The sequence below is a fragment of the Podarcis pityusensis genome (genome assembly GCF_964106645.2).
Source record: "Podarcis pityusensis genome assembly, chromosome: 4".
NCBI classification, from domain to species: domain Eukaryota; kingdom Metazoa; phylum Chordata; class Lepidosauria; order Squamata; family Lacertidae; genus Podarcis; species Podarcis pityusensis.
In genome coordinates this window covers 22,505,756-22,532,933 of record NC_138027.1, presented here as the reverse complement: position 1 = coordinate 22,532,933, position 27,178 = coordinate 22,505,756, and the positions used below count along the sequence as shown (strand labels likewise).

Here is a 27,178-nt window from a genome sequence, read left to right as displayed (position 1 = left end):
CTAAGAACAGAGCACAGTTTATTTCCATCATACCTATTTATCCCTTGCTGCTGTGGCTGAGCTTATTAAAAGCGATACGTAACCAAGAAGGACATTTCGGCAAGTATATTTGCAAGGTTAAAGCAGATCTGTTTTTAAATCAGCTTAATAAACAAGCTGCAGTTTTCAAAGGCATACTGACACAGCGACGTTCTCAAAGACATTGGGGAAGAACAAATGGCAGCGGAAGGAAATATCTATTACAGCAGAAACCCCGCTATCTGCACACAAATAGTTAAATCAATTTTGGAGTAAAGGAACATGTTGCAGCGGGTGTGGAGCTGCTGCGGAAACCAGCCCCCCTCTTCCCCCATATAACATACAGGTTTCAGTTCACTCCACCAGGAACCACAGGGCACAATGAATGGCCCACAAAGGAAGGAAGGGACATGGGGGCGACATTTTCAGTAGCAACCCCATGTGTGCCACAGTATGTGGCTTCCCCCTTAGCCAGTCAAATCCCTAGTCCCATTACCCAGAACTCCTGGTGCTCTCCCCTCTGATAGATGGGATAGGCTATCTTCCTTATTAAGGAAGGCTTAAACAGCTGCCTAATTTTAGCCTGGTGGGAGATGTGACACTGGATTATGAGCTAGTGGGTTTCCGGAGGCAGGAGTAAGCAGAATTGTAATTGCCCCCAACTACGGAACAAGCCAAGTACAATATATAGGCGTCCCATTAATCATCACTAAGCAATTAAAAAGTAGCACATTAATTGTCCTCTTGTGTTATGGTGTGATGCACTCGCTACAGTAATTTACTGAGACATTAGCACGATTCGGCTGCAATGCCACATTAAAAGTGAGAACAAGAACACATATTAAAACCTAGGTCCCCAAAGTGGGGGGGAGATCCTCATTTGTTCCTTACACGACCATCTAAATATTAGACAATAGTAATACATTTGAAACGACCTAGCAGATTGAATTATGGTGCTGGAGGAGACTCTTAAGAGTCCCATGGACTGCAAGAAGATCAAACCTCTCCATTCTGAAGGAAATCAGCCCTGAGTGCTCACTGGAAGGACAGATCCTGAAGCTGAGGCTCCAATACTTTGGCCACCTCATGAGAAGAGAAGACTCTCTGGAAAAGACCCTGATGCTGGGAAAGATTGAGGGCACAAGGAGAAGGGGATGACAGAGGACGAGATGGCCAGACAGTGTTCTTGAAGCTACCAGCATGCATTTGACCAAACTACAGGAGGCAGTGGAAGACAGGGGTGCCTGGTGTGCTCTGGTCCATGGGGTCACACAGAATCGGACGCGACTAAACGACTAAGCAGATTGTATATACTACTTGTGAGCAACCTAAATCAAGTCTATATATTTCATTTCATTCATTGCTTATATCCTGCTTTTCCTTTGCAAGGGAAGTCCAAATCTGCTAACAAAAAGCAATTCAACCAAAAGCAACTCAATTAATACAAAATATGAGAATGAAAGTTTCTCTCAAAACAAGTCAAAGCCAAATTCATGTCAAAACAGTATCAAAAATACAAATTAATTGAACAACAAGAGTTGTTTTTCTGAGTTTGATGTCCCAACCCACATCTCCATACTTGGCCTCTTTGAACAACGATGGCAGCTGATTTCACTACAGTATATGGATTTAATGAAATGGAAGTATCACACCTTAAGGCCTTGGAGAGAATACAGTTTTTGGTAGTATCTTGGACACATTTGCAAAGTGTTAAGAGAAGAATAAATAACAGAATGGGATCCCATGCCACTGGGATCCCATATCATGACTTGCTTTAAGCTTCTGGAAGCAAATGATGGCCCAACGGCAGAAGATTAATGCCTGACTAGATGGGCCTTCCTCAAACGCAGTAAGGCAATTTATACATACTTAATCCTGAAATCCCAACTGTGGTCATAAACTGGTTATTCCGAGCTAATTATTATTCCATCTACAAGATACAATGATTTTTCCAACTAAGTTCTACTCAGAGTTAGATCCACTGAAATCATTGTACCTAAGTTAATCATGTTCATCAGCTAACATTGGATGCAACATGTCATACAGGAAACAACCATTTTGCACACCACCCTCAATGTGTGAGCTGCTTTCAGCCACAGAAGGCAGAGGAATGGAGCAGGGGCAGAATGAGCTTATGCGCGACTGCTGATGAACAATGACCCAGAATACAACCCCCTTGCAAACACGGAGTTGCCTGTAATTTTGAACTATTTTTCAAAACCTCAGTCATTAAGAAGTCACATTCTTATGTTTTTAACGATGTCTAGATGTACCACTCTCTTTTTCAGTCTCTCTCTCACATACAAAAACACCTGATGAATTATTGCCTGAAATAATCTTTTTCCATCAGCTTGCAGATAACATTCTTAAAGCTTTATCTAATCTGACAGCAAGTATCTGCTCCACAGTAGGAACTGAACCTCTCTACAAAGGACACTACACAGCTTGAGAAATACTTTGATAAAGATATCAAAAAAAATTTAAATTAAATATGAATTATTCTTTCCACATCATGAGAGGCAAGAAATGCTAGGCTGATTGTAAGATCAATTAACACTGCTGGCCAACCAAGCATCTAACAGCATGGAGGAGAGAGAAAAATAAACCTCTAAACTATCTACCAATCCATCCATCTATTTCTACAAACTTTTTGCAGGTAGCATGGTTCAAAGCAGCCAACTTTAAAAAGAACCCTTTTTTGAGAATGATGAAGCAGGAGTGCCTAAAATATCTGATCAAAAATGAAGGGGGGGAGGGAACCAACACTGATGGTTTGAAAAATGGAGATGCATTCTAAGGAGGATTTTTCTTGAAGTAGAGGGAATTCATTTCCCTGTAGACGGGGCTCATTAACCTGGAAAGGTAGCCCACCTAGGAGAAGGAAAACCCTGACCTTAAAACTCCACTGTCTTGCAGCTATATGCATTTGTAGAAAAGGCTTTGGGAGTAAATCCTGAGGAATAATCTCTATCCACTGCCTTGCGGGACATCTTCGGGAGAAAAAAAAGGTCAAGAAGTAAACACTACATAAATCTGGAGAGGATATTGGGACAGAGTAACTTTTGCAGCTGTTGTTAAAGTTGCAAAACAACGAAGCACAGGATGGAGCAATGGAGAAATTTCTGGAACAACAGTGGGATATCAGCTCGGCCCAAGGCATGCTGGATAACAGCAACAACTGGGGGAAAGAAAGACATAACATCTTACAAGTACAGGAATACAGTGGTACCTCGGGTTAAGAACTTAATTCGTTCTGGAGGTCCGTTCTTAACCTGAAACTGTTCTTAACCTGAAGCACCACTTTAGCTAATGGGGCCTCCCGCTGCCGCCGTGCCGCCGGAGCACAATTTCTGTTCTCATCCTGAAGCAAAGTTCTTAACCCGAGGTAATATTTCTGGGTTAGCGGAGTCTGTAACCTGAAGCATCTGTAACCCGAGGTACCACTGTAAACACCATGGAAAGAATAATTGCCACACACAGGAAGAACAAAGATATACCGTATTTTTTGCACCATAACACTCACTTTTTTCCTCCTAGAAAGTAAGGGGAAATGTCTGTGCGTGTTATGGAGCAAATGTCTGCGGGTGGCGGGGGGGATCTGCTGCAGTCGTGAGCATAGGACCCATGGTTCCCCTTCCTTCCCTCCTCCGTGGTTACAAAGCATGGATCCACATGGATCCTCAGGATTTTTGCATTGGGCTACTCCAAACTCACTGTCAGATCACATGTCTGTGGCCACAGCATGAACCACAAAAATCATATATCCACTATTTTGTTTAGAATATTTTTTTTCTTGTTTTCCTCCTCTAAAAACTACATCCGTGTTATGGTCTGGTGCGTGTTATAGAGCGAAAAATACAGTAGTTTGAGTTTCTCAGTTGTAGCTTTATAAATCATTTAATGTGTCAACACGAATAGGAGCTATTAATATTGCAGTTGTTGTATAAGGGATTATTATTATGACTGGAATGTAATGGAAATTAATAAGATTTTGGAACACAGAAATAAAGCAAATAATCAATCCATCAAATCTAGCACGTGGGGGACCAACTTTATCTAAATTATATAATTTGGTATTTGAATGATTGGTATTATTAATTGTATTATAAATTGGTATTGTTATAATGAGTATATTATTGGATTGCAATTGAAAACTGATAAAAATTATTATTAAATCTGGAGTGGAGTCCATGAGGCGGTTGGATGGTGCCTTGTTCACCTCCTTCCGGCAACTCCTGCAGACAAGCTGGTGCCAAATGTTCTGTTTTGCTTTCCTTTAGATTACATCAACAAGGCCGAAACAAGGTGTGTGCCTTGTCATCTGGGCTCACTGCCCAGGCTTGAACCCCGGAGAGTTCACTTCGGTGCTTCTAAAGCAGCAGAAACATCACAGAAGACAGCAATCAGAACAGTATGGTAGAATGTGGTGCTGATGACCAATACCAAGATGAAGGTCTGCCAAGCTTGTGAGTTGAGAATGCTGCTTTATGGAAGTGAATCATGGGCAACTTACACCCGCAAGAAGCGAATCCTCAATGACTTCCATCTGCACTGTGTCAGGAAGATTTGAGGCATCACAAGGCAGGACAGGGTCTCAAACAAATATGTGCTCTTCCAAGCCCACCTTCCCAGCATGTTCACACTTCCTCCTCAATGATGTCTAGGCTGGCTTAGTCATGTACAGTACTACCTCTGGATACGAACGGGATACTTCCAGAGCCCCGTTCGCATCCAGAAGCAAACGTAACTAGCGACGGCACGTCTGCGCATGTTGCTTTTCGCCGCTTCTGCGCATGCGCGTGAGGTCATTTTGAGCATCTGCACATTCGCGAGCGGCGAAACCTGGAAGTAACGCGCTCCGTTACTTCCAGGTTGCTGCGGAGCGCAACTCGAACGTGCTCAACATGAAGCATATTCAACCCGAGGTATGACTGTACATAGAATGGAAGATGGCAGGATCCCCAAGGATCCCCTTTACAGGAAGCTGGCTCCGGGCACCAGGCCTGCTGGCAGACCAACTCTGTGTTATAACAATGTCTGCAAACATGACCTGAAGGCTGGCAACATTAACTTTGCCTTGCAGATGACCACAGTGCCTGGAGACAGTCAGGTGGTTTGCTGTGTATCCACAGCAATGACCAGAGGAGAAATGACCGCCGGGAAGAGCGCAGAGAGAAGACGCAATATGATGCACCTGCACCAGCGAAATCGGACACCTTCATCTGCTCCAGCTGCAATAAAACATGTCTCTCCCGTATTGGCCTCTGCAGCCACAGCAGGCGCTGGAACTCTCCAACAGTTTGACTTCACCCCTGAAGGCACTCTCTTCCACTGCCTCTTAACACAGACGGATGCCAACAGATTGCTGTGTACAACCTGAGGTTTAGAAGTCACACGCCGATGAGGCAGGCTGAGATTCTGCCTGCTTTGAAAAATAAAAATCACTTGCCTTGTTAGATTGTATGCCCAACATTTAAGCCAACAATTTCTCTCTTTTCATTATTCCATCAAAATACATCACCAACTCCTACTCTCTCTTTCCCATATTTAATAGAGTTATAGAAAGTCTGTCAAGGAAATACGTGTTTCGTAAGTTTTTTAAAGCTTTATTTAATTGGTAGGGCTGTCTTCATCACATTTTCCCCATTCAACATTTCAATTAGTTGCTCCTCTTGCTCGAGTCCTACGTATTCCTCCTACATACTGTTGTTGCATCCTTTGCCCCACTTACTGCATATTTAAAAGGCCGCAAGGCTTTGTATTCCTATCATCACTTCTTCCTAGTAATTTCCCTTGCCATTTTAAAAATTCACCACCATTGTTATACTTTTACCCATAGTCGCTACTATAAATAGCATTTAGGTCCTCCACAAGTGAGGACAAATCCTAAGATTTACCACTTAGCCAGAAACCTAGGTCCCACTTACACTTATCATCAGCTGTGTGGGTGCTGCTGTGTCCAAGGTTGCTGCGATGCTGGTCAAGGAGGGTGCGTGTTTGGTTCTGGCAGTTTTTATATACAATCCAAGCAGCACAACTCTGAAAGGGCTTGGTGCCACTTGCATGGTATGTCAAAATGGCATCAGGATGAACCAAAGTGGGGGAGGGACTTTACGTGGCTTTGAAACCACTTCTGTTCATTAGTTATTCTCCTCTTGAGATTTTCCGAACATGTCTAAGAAACTACCAAAACCTAAATTCTATTAAATGCTCTAAAAGTGTGACAAATGCATTTCACCAAGAAAAAGTGGGTTACTGAAGAATCAGGGTCAAGCTGTTATAATGCTGTCACCATGATTCTTTGGGGCGACTGTAATGGAGTCTGTGAAAGGCTCTGATGGACCACTGTGAGAACAGGATGCTGGGCGAGATGGGGCAGGTTCCTACACATACGACCTCCCAAAAAATAAACTCAGGGGAGTATTGCCGGCATCTGTCTGTCTCGAGAGAGAATGGAATAGCCATTGGGAGTAAAGTCACGCCGCTGTGAGAATTACAGCGCCTGCTGTGGCTGTAGAGGCCGATATGGGAGAGACATGTTTTGTTGCAGCTGGGGCAGATGAAGGCATCTGATTTTGGTGGTGCAGAGGCACCATGGTGTTTCTTCTCTCTGCGCTCTTCCTAGCAGTCATTTCTGATCTGGTCACTGCTATGGATACACAACCTGACTGTCTGTCTCTAGGCTCTACGGTTGTCTGCAAGGGATTCCCGCATAGCAGGGTAGGGGGGTGGAACCACATCAAAGAGGGGAGCATGACTCCTTTTTTATTTGATTATCCACCTTATTCAGATGAGTAACCCTCAGCGCTTTCGCTTCAGACCATAAATCTTCTGGGTGCAAACTACTGTATTTTTTGCCCCATAGGGCGCACTGGCCCATAGGACGCACCTAGTATTTTTTTTGGGGGGGGGGAATAAAGAAAAAAAATTATTTCCCCCCCAGGTGCGGGGCTGGGGCGGGGGAAGCCCGAGCTTCCCCCGACCCCAGCCCCCAGAACAGGCTGCTATCCGCTAGCCATGGGAGAGCTGCGCGAAGCTTGGGGCGTGCTGAGCTCAGCGCGCCCCAAGCTTCTGGGTGCAGGCAAGCTCTCCGCTAGCCGTGGGAGAGCTGCGCGACTTTGCGCAGCCCTCCCACGGCTTGCAGAGAGCTTTACTAAGCCCGAAGCCTGGGGGGGGCGCTGAGCGCCAGTGTGGTGTAGTGGTTAAGAGCGGTAGTCACGTAATCTGGGGAACCGGGTTCGCGTCCCCGCTCCTCCACATGCAGCTGCTGGGTGACCTTGGGCCAGTCACACTTCTTTGAAGTCTCTCAGCCCCACTCACCTCACAGAGTGTTTGTTGTGGGGAAGGAAGGGAAAGGAGAATGTTAGCCGCTTTGAGACTCCTTAAGGGAGTGAAAGGCAGGATATTAAATCCAAACTCCTCTCCTTCTTCTTCTTCTTCTTCTTCTTCTTCTTCTTCTTCTTCTTCAGCGAAAGCCTGCATTCGCCCCATAGGACGCACACACATTTCCCCTTCATTTCTGGAGGGGAAAAAGTGCGTCCTATAGGGCGAAAAATACGGTATGTTCTATACAACCACCACCATTCTGAAAACTTACTTTTGTTACTAGCTGGCGACCTCCACAATTTACTAGTCTTGGAAGACTAGTTTCAATGTGAAATTACCACATCCTGCCACATGCTCCTCCATCCCTCTCAAGAGCTTGAAACAGAGCTGAGGATATCTGCCTGGAGCCTTAGTCCCCTCCTGATGGCTCAGTTGTAACTGCATCTAACTACCAGGCCATAAAAAATTCAAGACAGATTCTTTTTGCTAACATTTTACTGTTTGAGTGATTTGTACTTTTTAGGAAATAAAACACTCCATTATAATTTTGATTTAGCATAAAAAAAGCATGACGACAACAACAACAACAACAACACTCTGTAGATTTTCAGCAATGCAAGAATTCCTCTAATTAAAACAGCCCAGCCGCAGAGCCACCTTTTCAAAAGAACAAGTTCTCCTTTTTGCAAAGACCACATAACACATTCTACTTTTATGGAACTTGTGTGTTCTTGTAGAGTTTTCAAAAGAGGAAACGAATAGGTCCATTAGGAATCATTCAATGGAAAGTTAGAAGCAAGCAGCATTTCCAAGCAAACTACAGAACATCAACAACTGTCTTTTCATCACTTCGTTTTCAATCAGTGATAACTGGCATTGTGTGAATTGGCCTTCCCAAAAGTAACACCTCTCCATACCACCTCAGACACAATTAACAACCAATCATTCTGTATAGTCATCAAGTTGATGTTCATGTTGATGTCCAAGCAACAGACATCAGCCCGGTTTCTACAAAATGGTAAACCATGAATTAACATTACAAGGATGAGCCAAGCCTAAACTCAAGGAAATCAGAAACTTATGCTTCTGTTTTAGATTAACTACAGTTGAGGCTGGGATATAATGTTAATCTTAAGTGTGGTTTGTTGTCAGCTTCTTAAACTATAGCTTGTAGTTTGTTCATTTAAACAAGAATTAAGATTTAAATAGTTCATTTAAATAGTTAAGATTAAATACAATTTGTCGGATTTGGGTAACAAGGCAACCTATAGTTAATGTAAAATGGAAGCAAAAGCTTCTGAACTCCTCCTCTTCCTTGAGGAGAGTGAACAAACTAAAAGTTCCTTGCAACTCATCCTTGTGGCACTAAACCAGGGGTCGCAACCTAAGGCCAATGGGGGTCGTTTAACCAGCCCATGGATGCCTGCTGCCCGCTCAGGGACCCCCACCGCCAGCTTGGCCGGCTCCTGTGCACCACACTAAACCAGTGCGGAGCAGAGTGGGAACCACCTTCCGCGATGCTGGCCAGCTTCCCATTGGCTGCAGGAAACTCCTGCACGCCTCCTCCACACCGGAAGGAGTGCCGGAAATAGCGTTTGCACATGCGCACACACTCCGGCCCACTGCAGCGTCTGCAGGACCATGAACCGGCCCAAGCCACAAAAACTTTGCCGACCCCTGCACTAAACTATGGGTTGGTGTTACATCCAAACCACTTTACTGCCGTTGTTGTTGTTGTTGTTGTTGTTGTTGTTGTTTAGCTGTTTAGTCGTGTCCAACTCTTTATGACCCCATGGACCAGAGCACGCCAGGCACTCTATCTTCCACTGCCTCCTGCAGTTTGGTCAAACTCATGCTGGTAGCTTCGAGAACACTGTCCAACCATCTCGTCCTCTGTCGTCCCCTTCTCCTTGTGCCCTCAATCTTTCCCAACATCAGGGTCTTTTCCAGGGAGTCTTCTCTTCTCATGAGGTAGCCAAAGTATTGGAGCCTCAGCTTCACAATCTGTTCTTCCAGTGAGCACTCAGGGCTGATTTCCTTAAGAATGGAGAGGTTTGATCTTCTTGCAGTCCATGGGACTCTCAAGAGTCCAGCACTATAATTCAAAAGCATCAATTCTTTGGCGATCAGCCTTCTTTATGGTCCAGCTCTCACTTCCATCTTTACTGCCTTACTATGTCATTTAAGACAGAAGTAGCTGAACCCCCACTTACAGCATTCAATCTCAGCTTTAAACCTGTCCCCCAAGACTTCAGACCCTTCTCCCTTCAGTCACGGGTCTCTGCTCTAACAGGCCAAGTACAAAGCCACAGTTCTGGTCTTCATTTGTAGTTTCAAATAAAGGGAGAGAGGGAATGCAAAAAAAGAGGGGAAAGGGCACACAGTAGTTCAGAGAAATTTAGAGGACTGGCTGAAGCTCTGTGACTAATAAAATAGTTCATTTTATTTGAACTGTCTCTTTCCATATGCATTCTAACCTTAGCTGTCAACTTAAATAAATTCAACATTCAATAACACAGACAAGTAGTTCTAAGAAAGTCACATACCTTTTATAAACTCCAATTTGTGATAGACTTGGACAGTGCAGTTTAAGTAATCACATTTTCCTTATTACAGGAAAATGAAGTCAGTCAGCACTGCGATCTAAAGGGAAAGTCCTTGAGATAAATCCACTATAGAAGAAAGCAGATATTTTCAGATGAGGGGAAATGAAACTGATGTAAGCAATTCCTAGGGTCATTATTACCTACATTTTGAAGAATGGACATAACTAATGCTGTAAAGATCCACAGCCTGAAAACCAGGGGTGATTAGGGGGCCCAGCTTGGAGCAGGCAAGGAAGATGGGGAATTTTCCTTCTGCCTGCCTCATGCTTCCTTCAGAAAAACTATGATGTGGGGTTTGGAGTTTATTTTGTTTCTTTGTTTACTTGTTGGTTCTACTTTTTAATATTATGTAAATTAACTATTACACTATCACATCTGCTTAAAATTGAACTGGAACACTTTTAAGGGCTCTTTGTAAATAAGCTGGCCAACTGTAGAACTTCCTGACACATAACAACCAACATAAAATAGAGGAAATAGCTCTCCTTTTAACAAAGCAGCACTTTCCAAATCCATATAAAGACAAAATTCTGCTTTTCTCAGCAGACTATCAGAACAATGGCAACCCACAATAGTGTTGACTTCAAGACCAATTCCAACAGATTGTTGGTGGGGAAAGATAGCACAGACATTTTAAAAAAACCACCACAAAATAAATAAAGCAACTTGTTGCTTCCATGACAACTTAGTAAATGAGTTGTCAATGTAAGAAAAATATGTGCCAAATGGAACTGATTTTTCTTAAAGGCTAAAAATAGAAGAAGCTAGTTTTGACATGCAGCGTATCTCTGCAGTTTCTCTTACTTTTGAAAGAAATGTCAAGGCTCTCCACCTGACCCCACTCTGCAATGTAAAAATTACCTCATGGGCCACACATTTCGTGAAAAATCATTGAGGAAAATATCACATATTTACCTCGTTATGTATCCCTGTTCTGAAGTTTTAATTCGGAGGAGGGAAATGTTTTTAGCCCAGCAGACCAGATCTTTACCTCCCACTACGTGGCCAGATTTGACAAGCTGGTGGGACCGCTCACTTGCCAATCAACTGGTATTATAATGAGTTCAGGTGAGTCGTCCTACCCACCTGTTAAAGTTGGCCCTTGGGGATGAGGGGAAGATGGTGACCAAGTGTGATACCCAACATGATATCAGATGCAAGGGAGGCAGGTATGGTTTAGGGAAAACAGTCTCACGGGTCAAATGGGGAAGGCTGGTGGGGCAAATGTAGGCCCCAGGATTGATATGAAGATTCCCCATCCCTGTTCAATAAGGTAAATAGGCTCCTCCCAATATCTGTATTCTCAATTTCTCACCCCTACCTTAGATAGGCATAGGTTCAGATGACTGTGTCATTCATATGAAAAAGGGAGAGGGAAAAGAGGGTGGGAGACACCAAGTACAAGCCCCACCCACCCACCCAAAGTGGCAAGCCGCAAAATGATACAATGGTAAAATGCCCAGCAAGTTTCAGATGAAGCGTTCCCCAGGTGCACAAAAAATATCAATTTATTGTGCGATTTCCACTGAAAAACTCTCTCGAGCTTATTAGATGCTGGTTTTCTGGAACTCAAGTAACTGAAACATTTCCAGGGACATGTGTTGAGGCTGTTGCATTATTACAGTTGCACTTATTTATTTATTTTCATTACCATTTTGAACCTCACTTCTTTCCTTGCTCTTATTCATAGAAGGCAAGCACCCAAAAGCTAGGCCAAACTCTCCCATAGTAAAAAGCCATAAAGAGGATGAGTTTCTTCCTTAATCCTTCAGTGCAAGCTCATGGGCTGAACCTTTCTGGCCTTTTCTATACTTCATAATATGTATTTTCCCCATTTAGACAATTATTTTTTCTCAGCAAAGATGATTCCATGCACTCATATACCTCAAGAAAAATAAAGCGGGTCAATGTTCTCACCAATGCATACCGCCAATTAAAACTTTTCAAAAGGGAAGAATAAAGGAATCACAAGTTGAAAGCACGAAGTATAACTTACGTTGTATGCTTTTTATGCATCAAATCTACAGTGCCTAATTCTTTCTAATGAAATAAAAGCTGTATCATCTCTTCATTCTTAAAGCAATACCAAGATCCAAATATCTATGAGAGTGCTGAAATAGGAGAATATAAACCTTTAACACTGTGCTTTAATAAGTAATATGCCATCCGGTTATTGGAAGAGTTCCTGAAAGCCAAAGCCTCGGAAAAAACAAAGTCTATGATGAATACTTATATTAACACAAATAACATTTTGAGATGTTATACCACATAATCAAGCTGTTGGAAAGAGTAAAAAAAAAAAATACCCCAGGAGACACTGATGGTCCGCAACTTGGATGGCTTTAAAAGAGGATTAAACAAATTTATGGAGGGCAATTCTATCAGTGGCTACTGACCATGATGGCTGTGTTCTACTTCCACTGTCCGAGGCAGTATGCTTATGAGTACCAGTTTTTGGAAGCGCAGAAGTGGCGAGTACTGCTGCATTCATGTCCTGCTTGCCAGCTCCCCACAGGTATTTGGTTGGCCACTGTGAGAACAGGATGCTGGGCTAGAGTGACCACTAGCGTGATCCAACAAGCTGTTCTTATGATCTTCCTCACAACTCTTCCTCTTGGCCACTGGGAACTGTTATAGCCAAATGCTGGATAATATGGATTACGTGCAGGCAGCGTTTCCCTAGGAGGCCTCAGTGAATAGGTTTTGCTTCTGCTCAGGAGGGGCTGGCTGGTTGGCTGGCTGCCATGAGATTAGAGAAATTATTTTAGAGCCATATTAGCCAACGGCCTGGATAGGAAGGGGCTTAGGTAATGTGCTTCCACGATGGAATGCTCCCAGACTTCCTAAACCAGAAAATATTATACCATTACTTTGTGAGGAACCTGATATTTTTTGAGGTGGGGCAGGGAAAAGGAAGTTTCTAGCCCACTAAAGCAATGAAGTTTGACTTGAAAGTAGTAGGTGATGCTGTAGCCTTTGCCACTCTGATTAGCACATGCAGAATGAAGTCATCAAAATGAGAAAATATATGCAAATCTTACTAGTCTGAATGATTTATATAAGTCACCAAATCCAGCTTTTCACAGAGAAAAATCTGAGTTGTCTTACACACACACACACACACACACACACAGTTCGTGTGTCACCGCCCACAGAAAGCATTTTGAACAAAGAAACTAAAAGTGTTTGGAAACAAGCACTTCTGGATGTGTTGGGGGGAAAGACCCATGAGCATCATTCTCGATTTGTAATCTGTAGAGATGGACAGAGCAATGTCTGCTTTGCATGTTCCCAATTATAAGTTCATTCAGTGATGTTTCAAGGAACTTTAAAGGGGGGAAATGCACCAAAATGTGCAATTGAAAATACATTTCCCCATTTTATACACTTTTTTAAAAAGATGGGCTTGCACCACAAAACCCAGAGATGTGGGCAATCTGAAGGATAGCTGTGTATCTACTAGTCTGGGGAACACAAATTTGGTCAAACTGCTTTCAAATGCAGAGCAAACTAAATTGTCCCCCATTCCTAATAACCTGTCGAAAGGTCCTTCCAATTATATCTGTACACATGCAAAAACAGGCATGGCAGACACTTCCCTGTTCTGGCCTACAACTCCCATTAGCCCAGCCAATCGTCAGGAATGATGGCAGATGTATGGAGGGCACCATGCCACCTAACTCTTGAGTTACATCAACAAAATAGCAACAAAATCAAACTTATAAGGAAAGAAAAAAACCTTACTGGTGCTACTTTTTCTCCTGGTTCCAAGCCAAAGACATTCCGCCGTTTCACCGTCAGCACATCGAGATCCTCAGTGTCATCGTCATCACTATCGCCCCCTTCAAAGAACTGCAGGCGTTCTGCTTCCGAACCCTTGACCGCTATGGGCTCCTCTTCAGTCTCGGTCTGAGTCTGTGATGCATCGTCCTCGGTTTCGCTATCTTTGCTGGAGAGTGCTATGTCCTCATCTCCTCCCAACACGGCCGTTTCGCTGAAGAGTGCTCTGCATTTCTCTACATCATCGTTGCTTACAGAAAAAGGGGCATTTTGGGGCTCATCTGTCTGCTGCAATGATCTTTCTTTTTCAGGCTCATTCTCAGGTGTTTTCTTCTGCAACTTCTGAAGAAATCGTACACGAGGGGCCACTGCAAGCCCAAGAGAGCTATAAAAACAGAGACACATAATACTTAAGAACAGGGCTCCCTACCTTAAGGATTAAAATGCATTCCTCTACATTACAGCAGGACTTCCCAAACTTGGGTCTCCAGCTGTTTCCGAACTACAACCATCATCCCAAACTAGCAGGACCAGTGGTCAGGGATAATGGGGATTGTAGTCCAAAAACAGCTGGATACCCAAGTTTGGGAAACCTTGCATTAGAGCACATAAAAGAAAACTCTCACCAGTATGCATGGCTTTTTTATAATTTATTTCTGTAACAGCAAGTCAGGACTTCTTTACTGCTTTCAACCCTTGACTTGGTTTTTGGTGCCCTGGTTGAAACACTAACTTGGTGTCAGTGTTCATATCAGGAATGGGGAACCTGTGGTCCGCCAGATATGGCTGGACTCCAACTTCATCAAACCTGACCTCTGGCCATGTCCAACAACAGGTCCCTCATCCCTGCTTTAAATGCCAGAGCAGTTTCCCAAACTTGAGTCTCCAGCTGTTTTGGGACTACAACTCCCATGATCCCAAACTAGAAGGACCAGTGGTCAGGGATGATGGGAACTGTAGTCCAAAAACAGCTGTAGACCCAAGTTTGGGAAACACTGTGCTAGAGTGACACAGTGCCCTACACAACACTTACTCCACACCTGTAAGAAATCAATATTTTAGTGTGGCAACACCTACACTTTGGAACTCCCTGTTTTATTGATAATTTTAATGTTTCATGTTATATTGTTGTAATCCACTCAGAAGTTTTCTTACAACCAAGCAGCATATAAATCTTGTTAAGTAATATAAATGCCCTTCTCCTCCACTGCTCTCATCCAAGATAATATAGAAGAACATCAAGAAGCCCTCTGCTGCATCAACCAAAAGCACATCTTGTGCGAGATCCACTTCTCACAGTGGCCAACCAGATGCTTATGGGATGCCTACAAGCAAGACAGGAGTGCAACAGCTCTCTCCCTATTTGTGATTCCCAGCAACCGATATGAGACAGATTAATCATAGCTATTCAGTTGATCATCTGTTTGTACTCCATTTCCCCCTTCAAACAGAAGCTCAACAGCTATCATCATACAAAAGCAAAATACAATTGCAGAGGCAAAACAATATGAAAAGTTACCCCTGCAACAAAAATTCTAATAAACCCACAAATTCAATTCAACACCGATATATCAGATGACACAAAATACAAAAACAATAGGCATGGAGATGATAAAGTACAACTCATGTTTTAGCCAAAAATACACACGAATATCTCTGCTGCAGCAGGTAATATTCTAACTAAGTTAAGGAGACAAATTCATCCTAGAGCCAGCAGAAGTGAAGAAAAGAACAGGGCACAGCCAATTAGTGCAGATGTAAAGAGCTCCCCAAACCCCTTCTTGTGAACATAATCCTTCCTTTCATCACACAAAATGAACCTTCATATGAAATGTGAACACAGACACACCATTATCTTACACATTATCTTTTTTTAATGTGCAACCAAAAAGATTTAGCATTCACACAGGCAGTCCAGCTGTTATCAAAAACCCAATTTACCTTACAATGTTAAGACATGAAGCAGCCACAGTGCAAACCATTGCTAATGGAAACTTGCAAAGCAAAGATTCATGTCCAGCGTAAGGTGCAGGGCTGACTCCTCTTGGATACCTGAGTCCAAAAGGGTCTGGGCATATTCAATATTAACTGCATGGTGCAGGGAGGGAGTGCCAGCTTGCTCTTTCACTTCACAAAGGCAAATATTGGCAGGCTGAGTGGCTCCCACCCACCCCACCCCACCCCACCCCCAGACTTCAGGTCTGATCACTCCCATTGCAGATTTCTTCCCAAGGAATACTTATTTATATACAGTGGTACCTCGGGTTAAGAACTTAATTCATTCTGGAGGTCCGTTCTTAACCTGAAACTGTTCTTAACCTGAGGTACCACTTTAGCTAATGGGGCCTCCCGCTGCCGCCGCGCCACCACCGCACAATTTCTGTTCTCATCCTGAAGCAAAGTTCTTAAACCGAGGTACTATTTCTGGGTTAGTGGAGTTTGTAGCCTGAAGCATCTGTAACCTGAAGTGTCTGTAACCTGAGGTACCACTGTACTTTATATGCCTATTTATACTTTTGAATCAAGCCCAGAAACAAACCAGCAGTCATGAAGTTGTTCTAAGACTAATGAGACATATGTTTTTGGCCACTGGTCCCAGTTAGTAGCCTAGCAGCTTTACTTGGGACTGAACAACTTTCAAAAGCAGCTCAGCGTAGAACACATTACAGTAGCATCTGGTGCAGGCTTCCAACTGGTCGGCCGCGACACAATAGCTGGCCGCAGCCTGATCCAAGGTGGGTTGTAGCAGGAGCACTACCACCAAGCGAATACATGCATCTTAAAGATTAAGAGGTGGGACCCCAAAAGCATTTTTGGGTTAAAATTGGATCCTGGGTCTGAAAAGGTTGGACACCTGACCTGGAAGTCACCAGAGCATGGATAACCATGGCCAGGCAATCTCTCTCACAGAGCAGGGTCCGCAGCTGGCATACAAGCTTCAGGATATGAAAACTAGCTCATGCATCAGCTTAATCCTATAATAAACTATAACCAGATGACTGCTTCAGACTGACGCCACAATGCTCGAGGCCATACACAGCTGGGGAGAACTGTGGGGAGGCTCCATACCGATTACCTGAACTGTAATGGACCAGTGAATGCTTTGGAATCCCAACCTAATTTTCTCCCTTCAGCTCTCCCTTTTAACATAAGAAAAAGGCCAGAGCAAAATTTCTTTAGGATCTTTATTTTATATTCCAGACACCATTTAATTCAATAATTATGGAGCATAGCTTCCCATTCCCCTCTAGTGGAAGAATCATGTAAAATAGCCATGAATGAAACTGTGCTTTGCTATGCGCACAATCTTTTCAAGCGCTACTGGGCACATTTTTTAAGCATTTCATTTGTAAGCTGAGATGGAAAATAGCAAGATGCTTTCAAACCAAAGAAAAGGGTGAGGGAGTTCAAAATTAGATTTCTATGAGAAGAATCCTGAAATGTTTCGTCAGGCACTTATCTGCCACAGACCTATTGGTCTCTCTCTGGCTCCACTCTCAAATTAATTACTGCAGAACTGCATATAGTCTCTGCACGATTTGATAGAACTGTGCTCGCTATTTCAGAGGGAGGGGGGGGACATATGGGCAACTGAAACCATCACCCTTTCAGGAAATGGAGGCAAGACAATGAATTTGGAACCATTTTAATATCAAAAGATAAACTCTTGCTAATCCCCAAGAGCGTAATGATTAAAACAGAATATGAGGTTATACAGAATTTAAATGTGGACACTGGAAGGCAAAGGAATATTAGCTGATAATAAAATGGCCACACATTACTTTTTGGAACAAGGGATTCACATAGCTGGGAGAATTTGACAGTATTGCCTTTTGACACAAACCTCGTATGTTCTGGACCAATATATAGTGTGCTCTAGGTTCTGGGGGCTGTAGCTCTGTGGCAGATCTCATGCTTTGCATGCAAAAGATTCCGAGTTCAGGTCCCAGAATCTCAAAATGTCTGAAGCCATACAAAGCAGCTGCCAGTCAGTATAAACAATAAGGAACAGGGGAGAGCAAGGGTGTTAACTCAATATAAGTCAGTTCCCTGTGTTCCCACCACTGAGGAAGATGGCACCCATATCTTGGAGTGAAAACCACCTGGATGTGAGGTGTGAAATTCCTGGGAAGGAGACAATTCTGGGGTGACTGGAAGCTGTCTTCCTCCATGAGATCTGAGGAGACAACAGTAGGGAACCTGTGGCTTTTGTTATGTTGCTGGACCCCACCACTCCTGACCATTGGCCACGTTGGCTGGGGCTGATGGGAGTTGGAGTCCACAATATCTGGGAGGGCCAAACGCTCCCCACCCATGACTAATGCTTAGATCTAAGTTTATGTTTAGGGGAGCATTAGACACACCCTACTTTAGTCTTCCTCCTGTGCCAGCATTTGACTTATGCCTTGAATAGAATAGCACACATACGATCTGTGTCTAAATATCTCTCAGCACTCGTCTGTGGCCGGAGGGGGGGGGGGGGAGACAGTTGGGTGCAGCTGCGGGAAGAAACATATATGGCCCCAAATTCAAAACATTTAGAAAAGCATTAGTTTACGTGTCTGTTTTCAGTAACTGGAGTGCACATTCTGTTGAAACTGTGCTCTGAAGTTGCTAGTTAGTAAACCAACATCAAATCACAGTTCCTTACTTAGAACACAATGGGAAACCAAAGGCCAAGATTGACTTTACCTGCCCTATCAGCTGTTCCATCTAGATGTTGCAACGCTTGTGCAGACAGAACGACTGGAAGAGTGTGGTGTTGAATTCCACCCAGAGTTTTTAATCTATGCTGGAACAGAAACCTGTGCATGAATTGAGGAACGAGAAGGTAGTTCTCATTCCAGACTTAGAATCACAAAGTTGGAAGGAACCTTGGGAGGTTGTCTAATCAAACCCTCGGCTTTAGGCAGGATCTGCAATGCAACTACACCACCCCTGACAGAAGACCCTCCAGCCTCTGCTTCAATACCTCCAGTGAAAGAACACCCACCATATACGGAGGCAATCTTTCCTGCTATCTAACAGTTCTCACCATTAGGAAGTTTATTCTGGCATTTAGCCAAAATCTGCCTCCTTACAATTTCCACCTGTGCTTGTAGTCCTGCCCTCTGGACCCACAGGGAAAAAATCTTCTCCATCTTCTCTATGCAACAGCCTTCAGATATCTGAAGGCAGCTCTCACATCTCTCCTTAATCTTATCTTCTACAAACTATGCTGTGGTTCAGCAAACTAGGAATGTTACATCTGAACTGGGCCAATGATTATTAAGGACCCAATCCTGTGCCTTTCAATATCCACTCCATGGTTCACATGATCTTGCCTGCAAGAGGTTTTCCAAACTGGTTGCTCTCATCTATGCACACATATTGCGAGACACAAGGGAGTGTCTGGTGTGTATGTGTGTTTGTGTGTGTTTTTCAGTTTAAGACACCATAAAACTATCTTGTAACAGGTACCTCTGAAATCTGTCCCTCAAGCAGTTGCATTTTCAAAGCACTAACTGCTGAGTTGTAGGAAGCAAGCTTACATCAAGCACCCTTATCTGGCATGTCAACACCAGAATAATGGACGCGTGTTTTGAAGGGCAAAATTTTAATTCTGGTTTCTGAGAAGAATTTGATTCGCATCATATCTTGAAATGCCATCTGATGTGTCCACTATGTTTTCTTCTTGGCAGCTTGTAGATATTGCCCTTCTACCACCTTGCCTTAAAAACGCTTAACAAATGTTCTTTGCATGAAAGCAATTTGCTGAAATAATTCCAATTCCTCCAAAGTGTCTCTCATAGCCAGGTTTCAGACTTATTAATGACAATGTAATGGTAAACGTTCACATTGGTATTCAGGAACGAAACGGTAGGGTTTAAAGGTGGATGCAGGCTTTGCTTTAATACCTACTGTATGCAGAAAATTCCACCTAGTAAGCAGTTCTGATGAAGCTCGTAGAGAGAGGAAGCCCATTGAATTCAGACCTAGATTTCTGAACTGACTAAGCCATTAGGATTCATTATGGAGAATAAGGGCTGTGGTTACAATGAAAGAAGCACATTTTTTGCCTTAGCCACAGGTACATATTTATGCTGTTCAAGTAGAATGGCTCTTAATGTGCAGTCCCTTTCCTGTGGAACCGGAAAACAAGAGAGCATTCTTGATGGGAGAGTTCCTCCATGCCTCCTCTGATCTGGGCTTAACATGGAAATGCCCGTGAACGAACTATATGAAGCCACAACTGACAATACAACTGCCGCAGCCAAAATTGCGCCCAAGCAACACAGACTCTAGCATTTTGGGCAGCATCCCACCAAACAGGCAAATAAAAGAACGGAGAGGTTGTGATTCTTAACAAAAAGGACCTGGGAAACTTCCAATAACATGGTCCTACGTGTGATGTAGATGGTGTGACCTCAGAGCCAGAGATTTTCCAATTCAATTTTGTCTTAATCCACGAATCCATACTATTTTCTAAGCACGCGTGTCCTACTTGCAGTATGGGGACAACAGTGACCTTCTTTAGAAGGCCACTTTAAGGATTGCTGATAAAAGGCATGAAAAATGATCTCAACTGCAACCTTGATAGGAGAGTTAGCCAAAAGGGCCATATTATGAGCACATATATGGAATCAATGAAATTCTCTGATGGGCAGGCAAGGAGAAGAAGAGGAATCCAGAGGAAAGAGATGCAGCCCAGGCAATATAGGGAGGGAACCAGGAGATACAGGCAAGAGAGCAGCACCCAGGCGAGGTGAGGAATGGGGAACTGAAGGATGGAGATGTGAGCAGGGAAGCAGTCCAGTTGAGCCACAGAGGTATGGTGGAGGGACAAAGATGGTCAGGTACAAAGGGTATGGTCAGGTATGGTAAAGGGACAAAGATGGTCAGGTACAAAGGGATGGCAGCAAGGGAATGGGAGTAGGCAGGGTCCATTTTCCATGAAATATATTTATACATGTGTCACACGCATATGCACAGCTTTCATATTATTCTAATGAGAGGTGGCATATGCCTATTTCAAAACGAAATAAATAAAATGTATGCAACTCAATCTTTCATTCCTAATTCAAAACACGGAATGAAAATTGGTTTGTGCAGTTCAAAAGAAATCACACACTCCCTCCCAGCACCATCCAATCCAATTTTTTTAATTAGCATTTTTCGTAATGATTAGGGATAATAGCACTTACAGGGCATATTCAGCAATGGGTAACTTGAATACATCAAACACTTCCTTGTTCTTCATTAGGTAGACCGATCGCAGATAGGAAACAAAACACTACCAGAAAAAGAGAGAAGAGGTATTTGTTTAAACAGTAAAAAAAGGCACACAGATACACTCCACATCTAAAAAGAGATCCAAAATGTTAAAGAACCAAAATTAGCACACTGCATTTCAGCTAAAACTAATTAGTCTTATAAAAACAGACTATTCTTTATTGCATTATGAGTCCCAAAGTTAAGAGTTTGTTTGTATTTCAATTATGCTTTATATGCGTTTTGAGCTTTGGGGAGTGTTACATTTCCAAACTTCTCTCAGTGGTTATGGTATCTACATATTAAATATGAAAACATAATCATAGGAACCTAAAGAGTACATGGAAAATCAGGAGACCAATATCAAGGGCTTGTGGACTCAGACTGTGAACCTAAGAATTTGAAAGCAAGGAGACAGCCAAGTAAATTATCATGGATTCTGTGTGCTCAGAGCCCATCAAAGGTACAGATATAAATGCAATTTTAAGAAAACACCAATTAAATTACTGAAGGGTAAGCTTAACTATGGCTGCAATCCTAAACACAGTTACTTGAGAGTAAGCCCCACTGGAACTTACTCCCAGCTGCCAGCTGCCATTTCAAACCTCAATTCTCTTTTTCAGCGTCTCTGCACATTTTTATGTTCTCATCCACCTCTCACTCACGCCCACTGGCCTTATAGCAGGCTTCTTTCCTTGCCTTTCAAAATAACCTTTTTCTCTCCTGTATTTCTTAAAATTGAAGGTATTTGTTCCGTCCTTGAAAACCCCTTTTAAACTGCTAATAGAACTTGTGGTATGGGATGCTTTTGCTGTTAAAACCCATCTTTCGAAGCAACAACAAGAAGAATTGTAGTAACAGATTTTGCTTGTAGTTTCATGTTACCCAGACTGCAATAAAACACTGGAAAATCACTTCTATAAAACCGAATAACCTGCTGCTACCAGCATGCCCTTTCGTTTGGCTGGTAACTCAAGTGTATCATTCATTAAATCATACTGTTTATGTTTCCACAAAACCATTCTGTAATTTTTGTTTGGGAAAGGAGGGGGGGGCGGGAAACAGTTTTACAGATATATTCACTGGCTCACGTACGGAATCCTCATTTGCTCTTGCACTGCCTGAAAACCGCTGCTGAATTTTTCCAGTCTTAACAACACAACAGATTTATTAAATTATTATTTACAATAGCTCAATGCTGTTTGTTTATTCAGTCTCCATCTCTCTCACACATGCACCTTGATCATCTACACTATACAAAAATCCTGCACAACAACCTTTCTGCTTGCATTTTGCAGAGCATTGGTCAAATTAAATTGATGCAGTTTTGCTTTGTAAGTGCTGGTGGCTGCATACTGTTTACAGCCCCCAACCTCATCTTATGCACCTTCCAAAGTCCCCTGAAGCTGCTCCATTTTTTTACCCCATCAAAATTCCTTCCTTCTTCATTGCCTCTCATCCCCATCTTATAACTTATTTGAGTACCGCCCAATGCATTTGAGGGTTGGCAGGGCCAGCACAAGACATTTTGGTACCCAAGGAAAACCACAAAATGGTGCTCCTCTCTCACCAGGGAGGAAGCGGTGAGTGAAGATCTACATTGGAAAGAACTGAGGGGATTAAATCAAGTCAACCTTATCCAATGGTTGAAGTGGGAATTGAAGGGGCGGAGGCGCTCTAGAGGTGACATTAACAGGCGTCTGCTGAGGAGGAGGCAGACCCGCCCATCAAGGAATGTGTGGCAACAGCATTTATTGGAAACCAGGTCTGCTGCCCCTGTTGTCCTGCCGCCTGAGGGGGTCGCTTCACTTTGCCTCATGCATGAGCCGGCCCTGAGGACTGGGAAGTCAAGCAAAGTGTCTCCATCCAATTAACACTCCCCTTAGTGACACACTAGGATAACAGCAGGAGCAGTTTTGCAGAACGGGCTACAACTCCTGCATATGCATGAAGTCTTCTGTTCAATCCCTTAAACTCCAGATAACAGATTACTGGGAAGGGCCTCTGCTTGCTAGATCAGGAATGAGAACCTGTGGTCCCTCCAGATACCATTGGACTACAGCTCTAACCATTCCCTGCAGCGTTGCCAGCTTGAATTTTGATGCGGCAGCTAGACTGGTGACTGGGAGCGGCCGCCAAGACCATATAACACCGGTCTTGAAAGACCTACACTGACTCCCAGTATGTTTCCGAGCACAATTCAAAGTGTTAGTGCTGACCTTTAAAGCCCTAAACGGCCTCGGTCCAGAAGGAGCGTCTCCACCTCCATCGTTCTGCCCGGACACTGAGGTCCAGCGCCGAGGGCCTTCTGGCGGTTCCCTCACTGCGAGAAGCCAAGTTACAGGGAACCAGGCAGAGGGCCTTCTCGGTAGTGGCACCCGCCCTGTGGAACGCCCTCCCACCAGATGTCAAAGAGAAAAATAACTACCAAACGTTTAGAAGACATCTGAAGGCAGCCCTGTTTAGGGAAGCTTTTAATGTTTAATAGGTTATTGTATTTTAGTGTTCTGTTGGAAGCCGCCTAGAGTGGCTGGGGAAACCCAGCCAGATGGGCGGGGTATAAATAATAATAATAATAATAATAATAATATATTTATATTATTATTATTATTATTATTACTACTACTACTACTACTACTACTACTACTACTACCACTTCCATGGTAGGCAGAAGTCCATTGCTGAAAATGCTGGTATTAAACATGAACCTCATACAGTCAATTGGTATATAATGGTTAAAAAAAGAAAACACTACTGCAGTATTTAAAGAAGAGGAAAGTGTTTATATTTTCATGGTATGATGCACTTAATATTTTTTTTTATGCACTTACGCAACAACGTGCTGCTTTTTCTTTTAATGTGGTTGCTATAACCAAAGTTGAAGCAATAAAGCTTGATTGAATTCAAAATCCAATTTGGCTATTCCACCGCAATATCTCTAACAGTGCCGCAGGGCTTGATGACAAAGTGATGGATACATGCTACTCGACTACCGAAGGCTCCCACAGACAGAACAGACTCAGAAGAGGCAGTAAATATAGCAATCCACTCCTGTGCAGGAGAGACATTTTGAGTTGGAGATAATATAAGCGTTACTCCTCTGTGGGCTGGTGCAGAGACGTACTATCAGGCCACTTTTAACCACAGTTAAAAGATTTTTTAACAGGGCCGCTGCTCCAGCTCCTACAGCCTTAGCTGCAGCTATGAGAACCAACATTAACTATAGCTAGATAAGTAGATAAACGCTCTGCTTTAACCAGGATTCTTTTAACCAAACTCTGGTTAACAAGGAAACCTCGTCAAACTTAACTGCAGTTAGTGCCAGCGTGTATGTATGAATTCTCTAAGCACAATTAAAGGAGGATGGGGAGAATTCACTCCTGTGAAGTAGGCACAAGGTCATAAGGCAGATGTTGCTGAACTACAACTCCCATCAGCCCCAGAAAGCACGGACAATGGCAGGGATGGTGGGAGTTGTAGTAAGAACTCAAATCATTCGGTGCGGCACTTTGGAACTCCCTGCCTATTGATATCAAGCAGGTGCATTCACGGTATCCTTTTTGGTGCCTGCTAAAAACATCCTGGTTTAAACAAGTCCACCCAGATGCTTGGAAAGTTGGTGTGAATTTTAACTGGCTTTAATATTTTAGCTTCTTGTTAAAATATTGCTGTAAATCTTTCTTGGTTTTATTGTTTTACATTTTTGTAAACTTCATGAGGGTGTTTGTTGCTTTTTTAACAATCAAGCAGCGTACAAATTTTAGAAATAGAAAGTCAAAATAAAAAACTAAGGAAGAGGTTTGCTGGATTTTAGGCCCAAGGCCTATCTATTCCTCTTCTCACTGTAGCCAACCAGAGGCCTATGGCAACCCACAAGTAAAACATGATCACTGTGATATTATGTAAAAATATAGTGTAAGGACAGGTATAGTGATATTTAAATAACCATATATGTATTTGGATAACAATAGCATTTAAATACCTATATATTAGACATACATACATGGAATTGTAGTAGTTTGCATATACAGCTATATAATATACCTCTTCCCCCTCCCTTTTCACTTTTTAATTGTTTTATGTTGGTCAACTGAAATATTCTCTATAAAAAATCAATTAAAAAAAATATATTGAGGACTGGCCTTTATCATAACCCTCTCCTCCCCTCTGCCTTCATTTAAGCAATTTGAAACTGACCACAAGCCTTCAACAGAATGGAAGAACAGACTATATTTTCGCAGTACTATGCAGTAGCAAAAAACAGTTTTAAATAAAGCAATAAAAGTTGGATTTACAAGGCAGGTTCATCACTGGATCTGTCAGCTGTGACAAAAGCTCTTGTTTGAACTCGTTCCATCGCTATCCCGGAACTCCAAGATTATTTCACTCCACTCAATTTAATTTTATCTATCTTTTTAGAGCGGGTTTTTAAAAACGGCTGCAAAAAAGCTGTTAAATGAGAAAAGGCTATTGCTGCTTCTTTTTTTCAGCGCAAACCAAAGTATTCTATTCCGTTCTTTCATTCACATTTTCCTGTTGTTGCTACACACTTATGATCCTGTCTTATACAGTTGACAAAAATCAAAAATACACAGCTATGTGCTTTTACAAGACATAGCTAAGCACTCCTGGTTTGAACCTCAACAAGAAAATATTGTGAAGAAAGCAGGTGTTAGCCGTAATAAATTATAATAAGGTAATAAACAAAGGGTTTTCCAGCCAGTGAGCAATCTGGCACATTCCACAAAGGCAAAATTATCATGAAAAGTATTGTTATTTTACATAATGAGCTGTTCAGACACTATACGTTTCTATTTCTCAGTTATCACCACATCATTAATCTAGCTTTCTAGGCTTGGGAACTAGAGGCATTTAATTTTATTTCTTTGAACTTCTGTACTGCCCATTCATTATTCCTCAGAAAAAGGCAGTGTGGCATAGTGGTTACTGTATTAGATGTTAGCCCTCTTCACAAGATACTGCCTCTTTACCTTGGCTGCTGACAATTAAGGTGTTAAGGTTTGCCACCAAAAGAGATAGCAAAGAGCTGGATTTATACCACTAAAATTGGCAGCTGGTACTAGCTGAGAGGATGCTGGCATTCCTGATCACTTTTACTACCCACCAGCACTGTAGCTCATTTCAGAATTCCTGGCTCTGCAGAAACCCAGGCAAAAAGTTTAAAATAAACAGCAGCCAAGGTGCTGCAGGTGCTGAATGCTCCTCCATATTTTTAAACTTATTTAAAGCTCATTAAAAATCCCTCTCTTCATCTCTAGCGCATGTTCCACAGAAACTAGGAAGCTTGATAAAAGTCCAATTTAATGCACAGGAGACCCTGACTGCACAGGTTCAACTTCCCATGGCATGGCAGAACTGACATGTATACAACATTGCATAGGATTTTCTGCACCATAGTTGAGGAACCTATGGTCCTCCACATGCTGTTGACCTGTAAGTTTCACCAGCCTCAGACAGCATGGTCAATGGTCAGGGACGATGAAAGCTGTAGTCCAACCATATCTGGAGGACCACAGGCTCCCTTATACCCCACCCATCTGGCGGGGTTTCCCCAGCCACTCTGGGCGGCTTACAACATGTCTAAAAACATAATAAAAAACATCAAGCATTGAAAACCTCCTGATACAGAGCTGCCTTCAGATGTATTCTAAAAGTTGTGCAGTTCTTTATCCTCTGGACATCTGAAGGGAGAGGTTTCCAGAAGGAGGGCGCCACTACCGAGAAGGCCCTCTGCCTGGTTCCCTGTAACTTTGCTTCTCACAGTGAGGAAACCAGATGAAGACCCTCGGAGTAGGACCTTACTGTCCAGGCTAAGCAATGGGGGTGGAGATGCTCCTTCAGGTATACTGGGCCGAGGACTTTTAGCAGGGGTAGGCAACCTAAGGCCCGGGGTCTGGATGTGGCCCAATCGCCTTCTCAATCCGGCCCACGGACGGTCCGGGAATCAGCGTGTTTTTACATGAGTAGAATGTGCCCTTTTATTTAAAATGTATCTCTGGGTTATTTGTGGGGCCTGCCTGGTGTTTTTACATGAGTAGAATGTGTGATTTTATTTAAAATGCATCTCTGGGTTATTTGTGGGGCATAGGAATTCGTTCATTTTTTATTTCAAAATAAAGTCCGGCCCACCACATGGTCTGAGGGAAGGTGGACCGGCCCACGGCTGAAAAAGGTTG

At 42.9% G+C, this 27,178-nt stretch overlaps 1 protein-coding gene across 1 annotated transcript in view; it reads right to left on the bottom strand.

Moving 5' to 3' along the window:
- DDX10 (DEAD-box helicase 10) overlaps positions 1-27,178 on the bottom strand; it is a 168,370-nt gene that overhangs the window by 100,930 nt on the left and 40,262 nt on the right. The window contains exons 12-13 of the mRNA XM_081001915.1: positions 20,915-21,003; positions 13,695-14,115 (exon numbers count right to left, since the gene is read on the bottom strand). Of these exons, the coding sequence (XP_080858041.1) occupies positions 13,695-14,115; positions 20,915-21,003 (510 nt within the window). The remainder of the gene's footprint in view (positions 1-13,694; positions 14,116-20,914; positions 21,004-27,178) is intronic.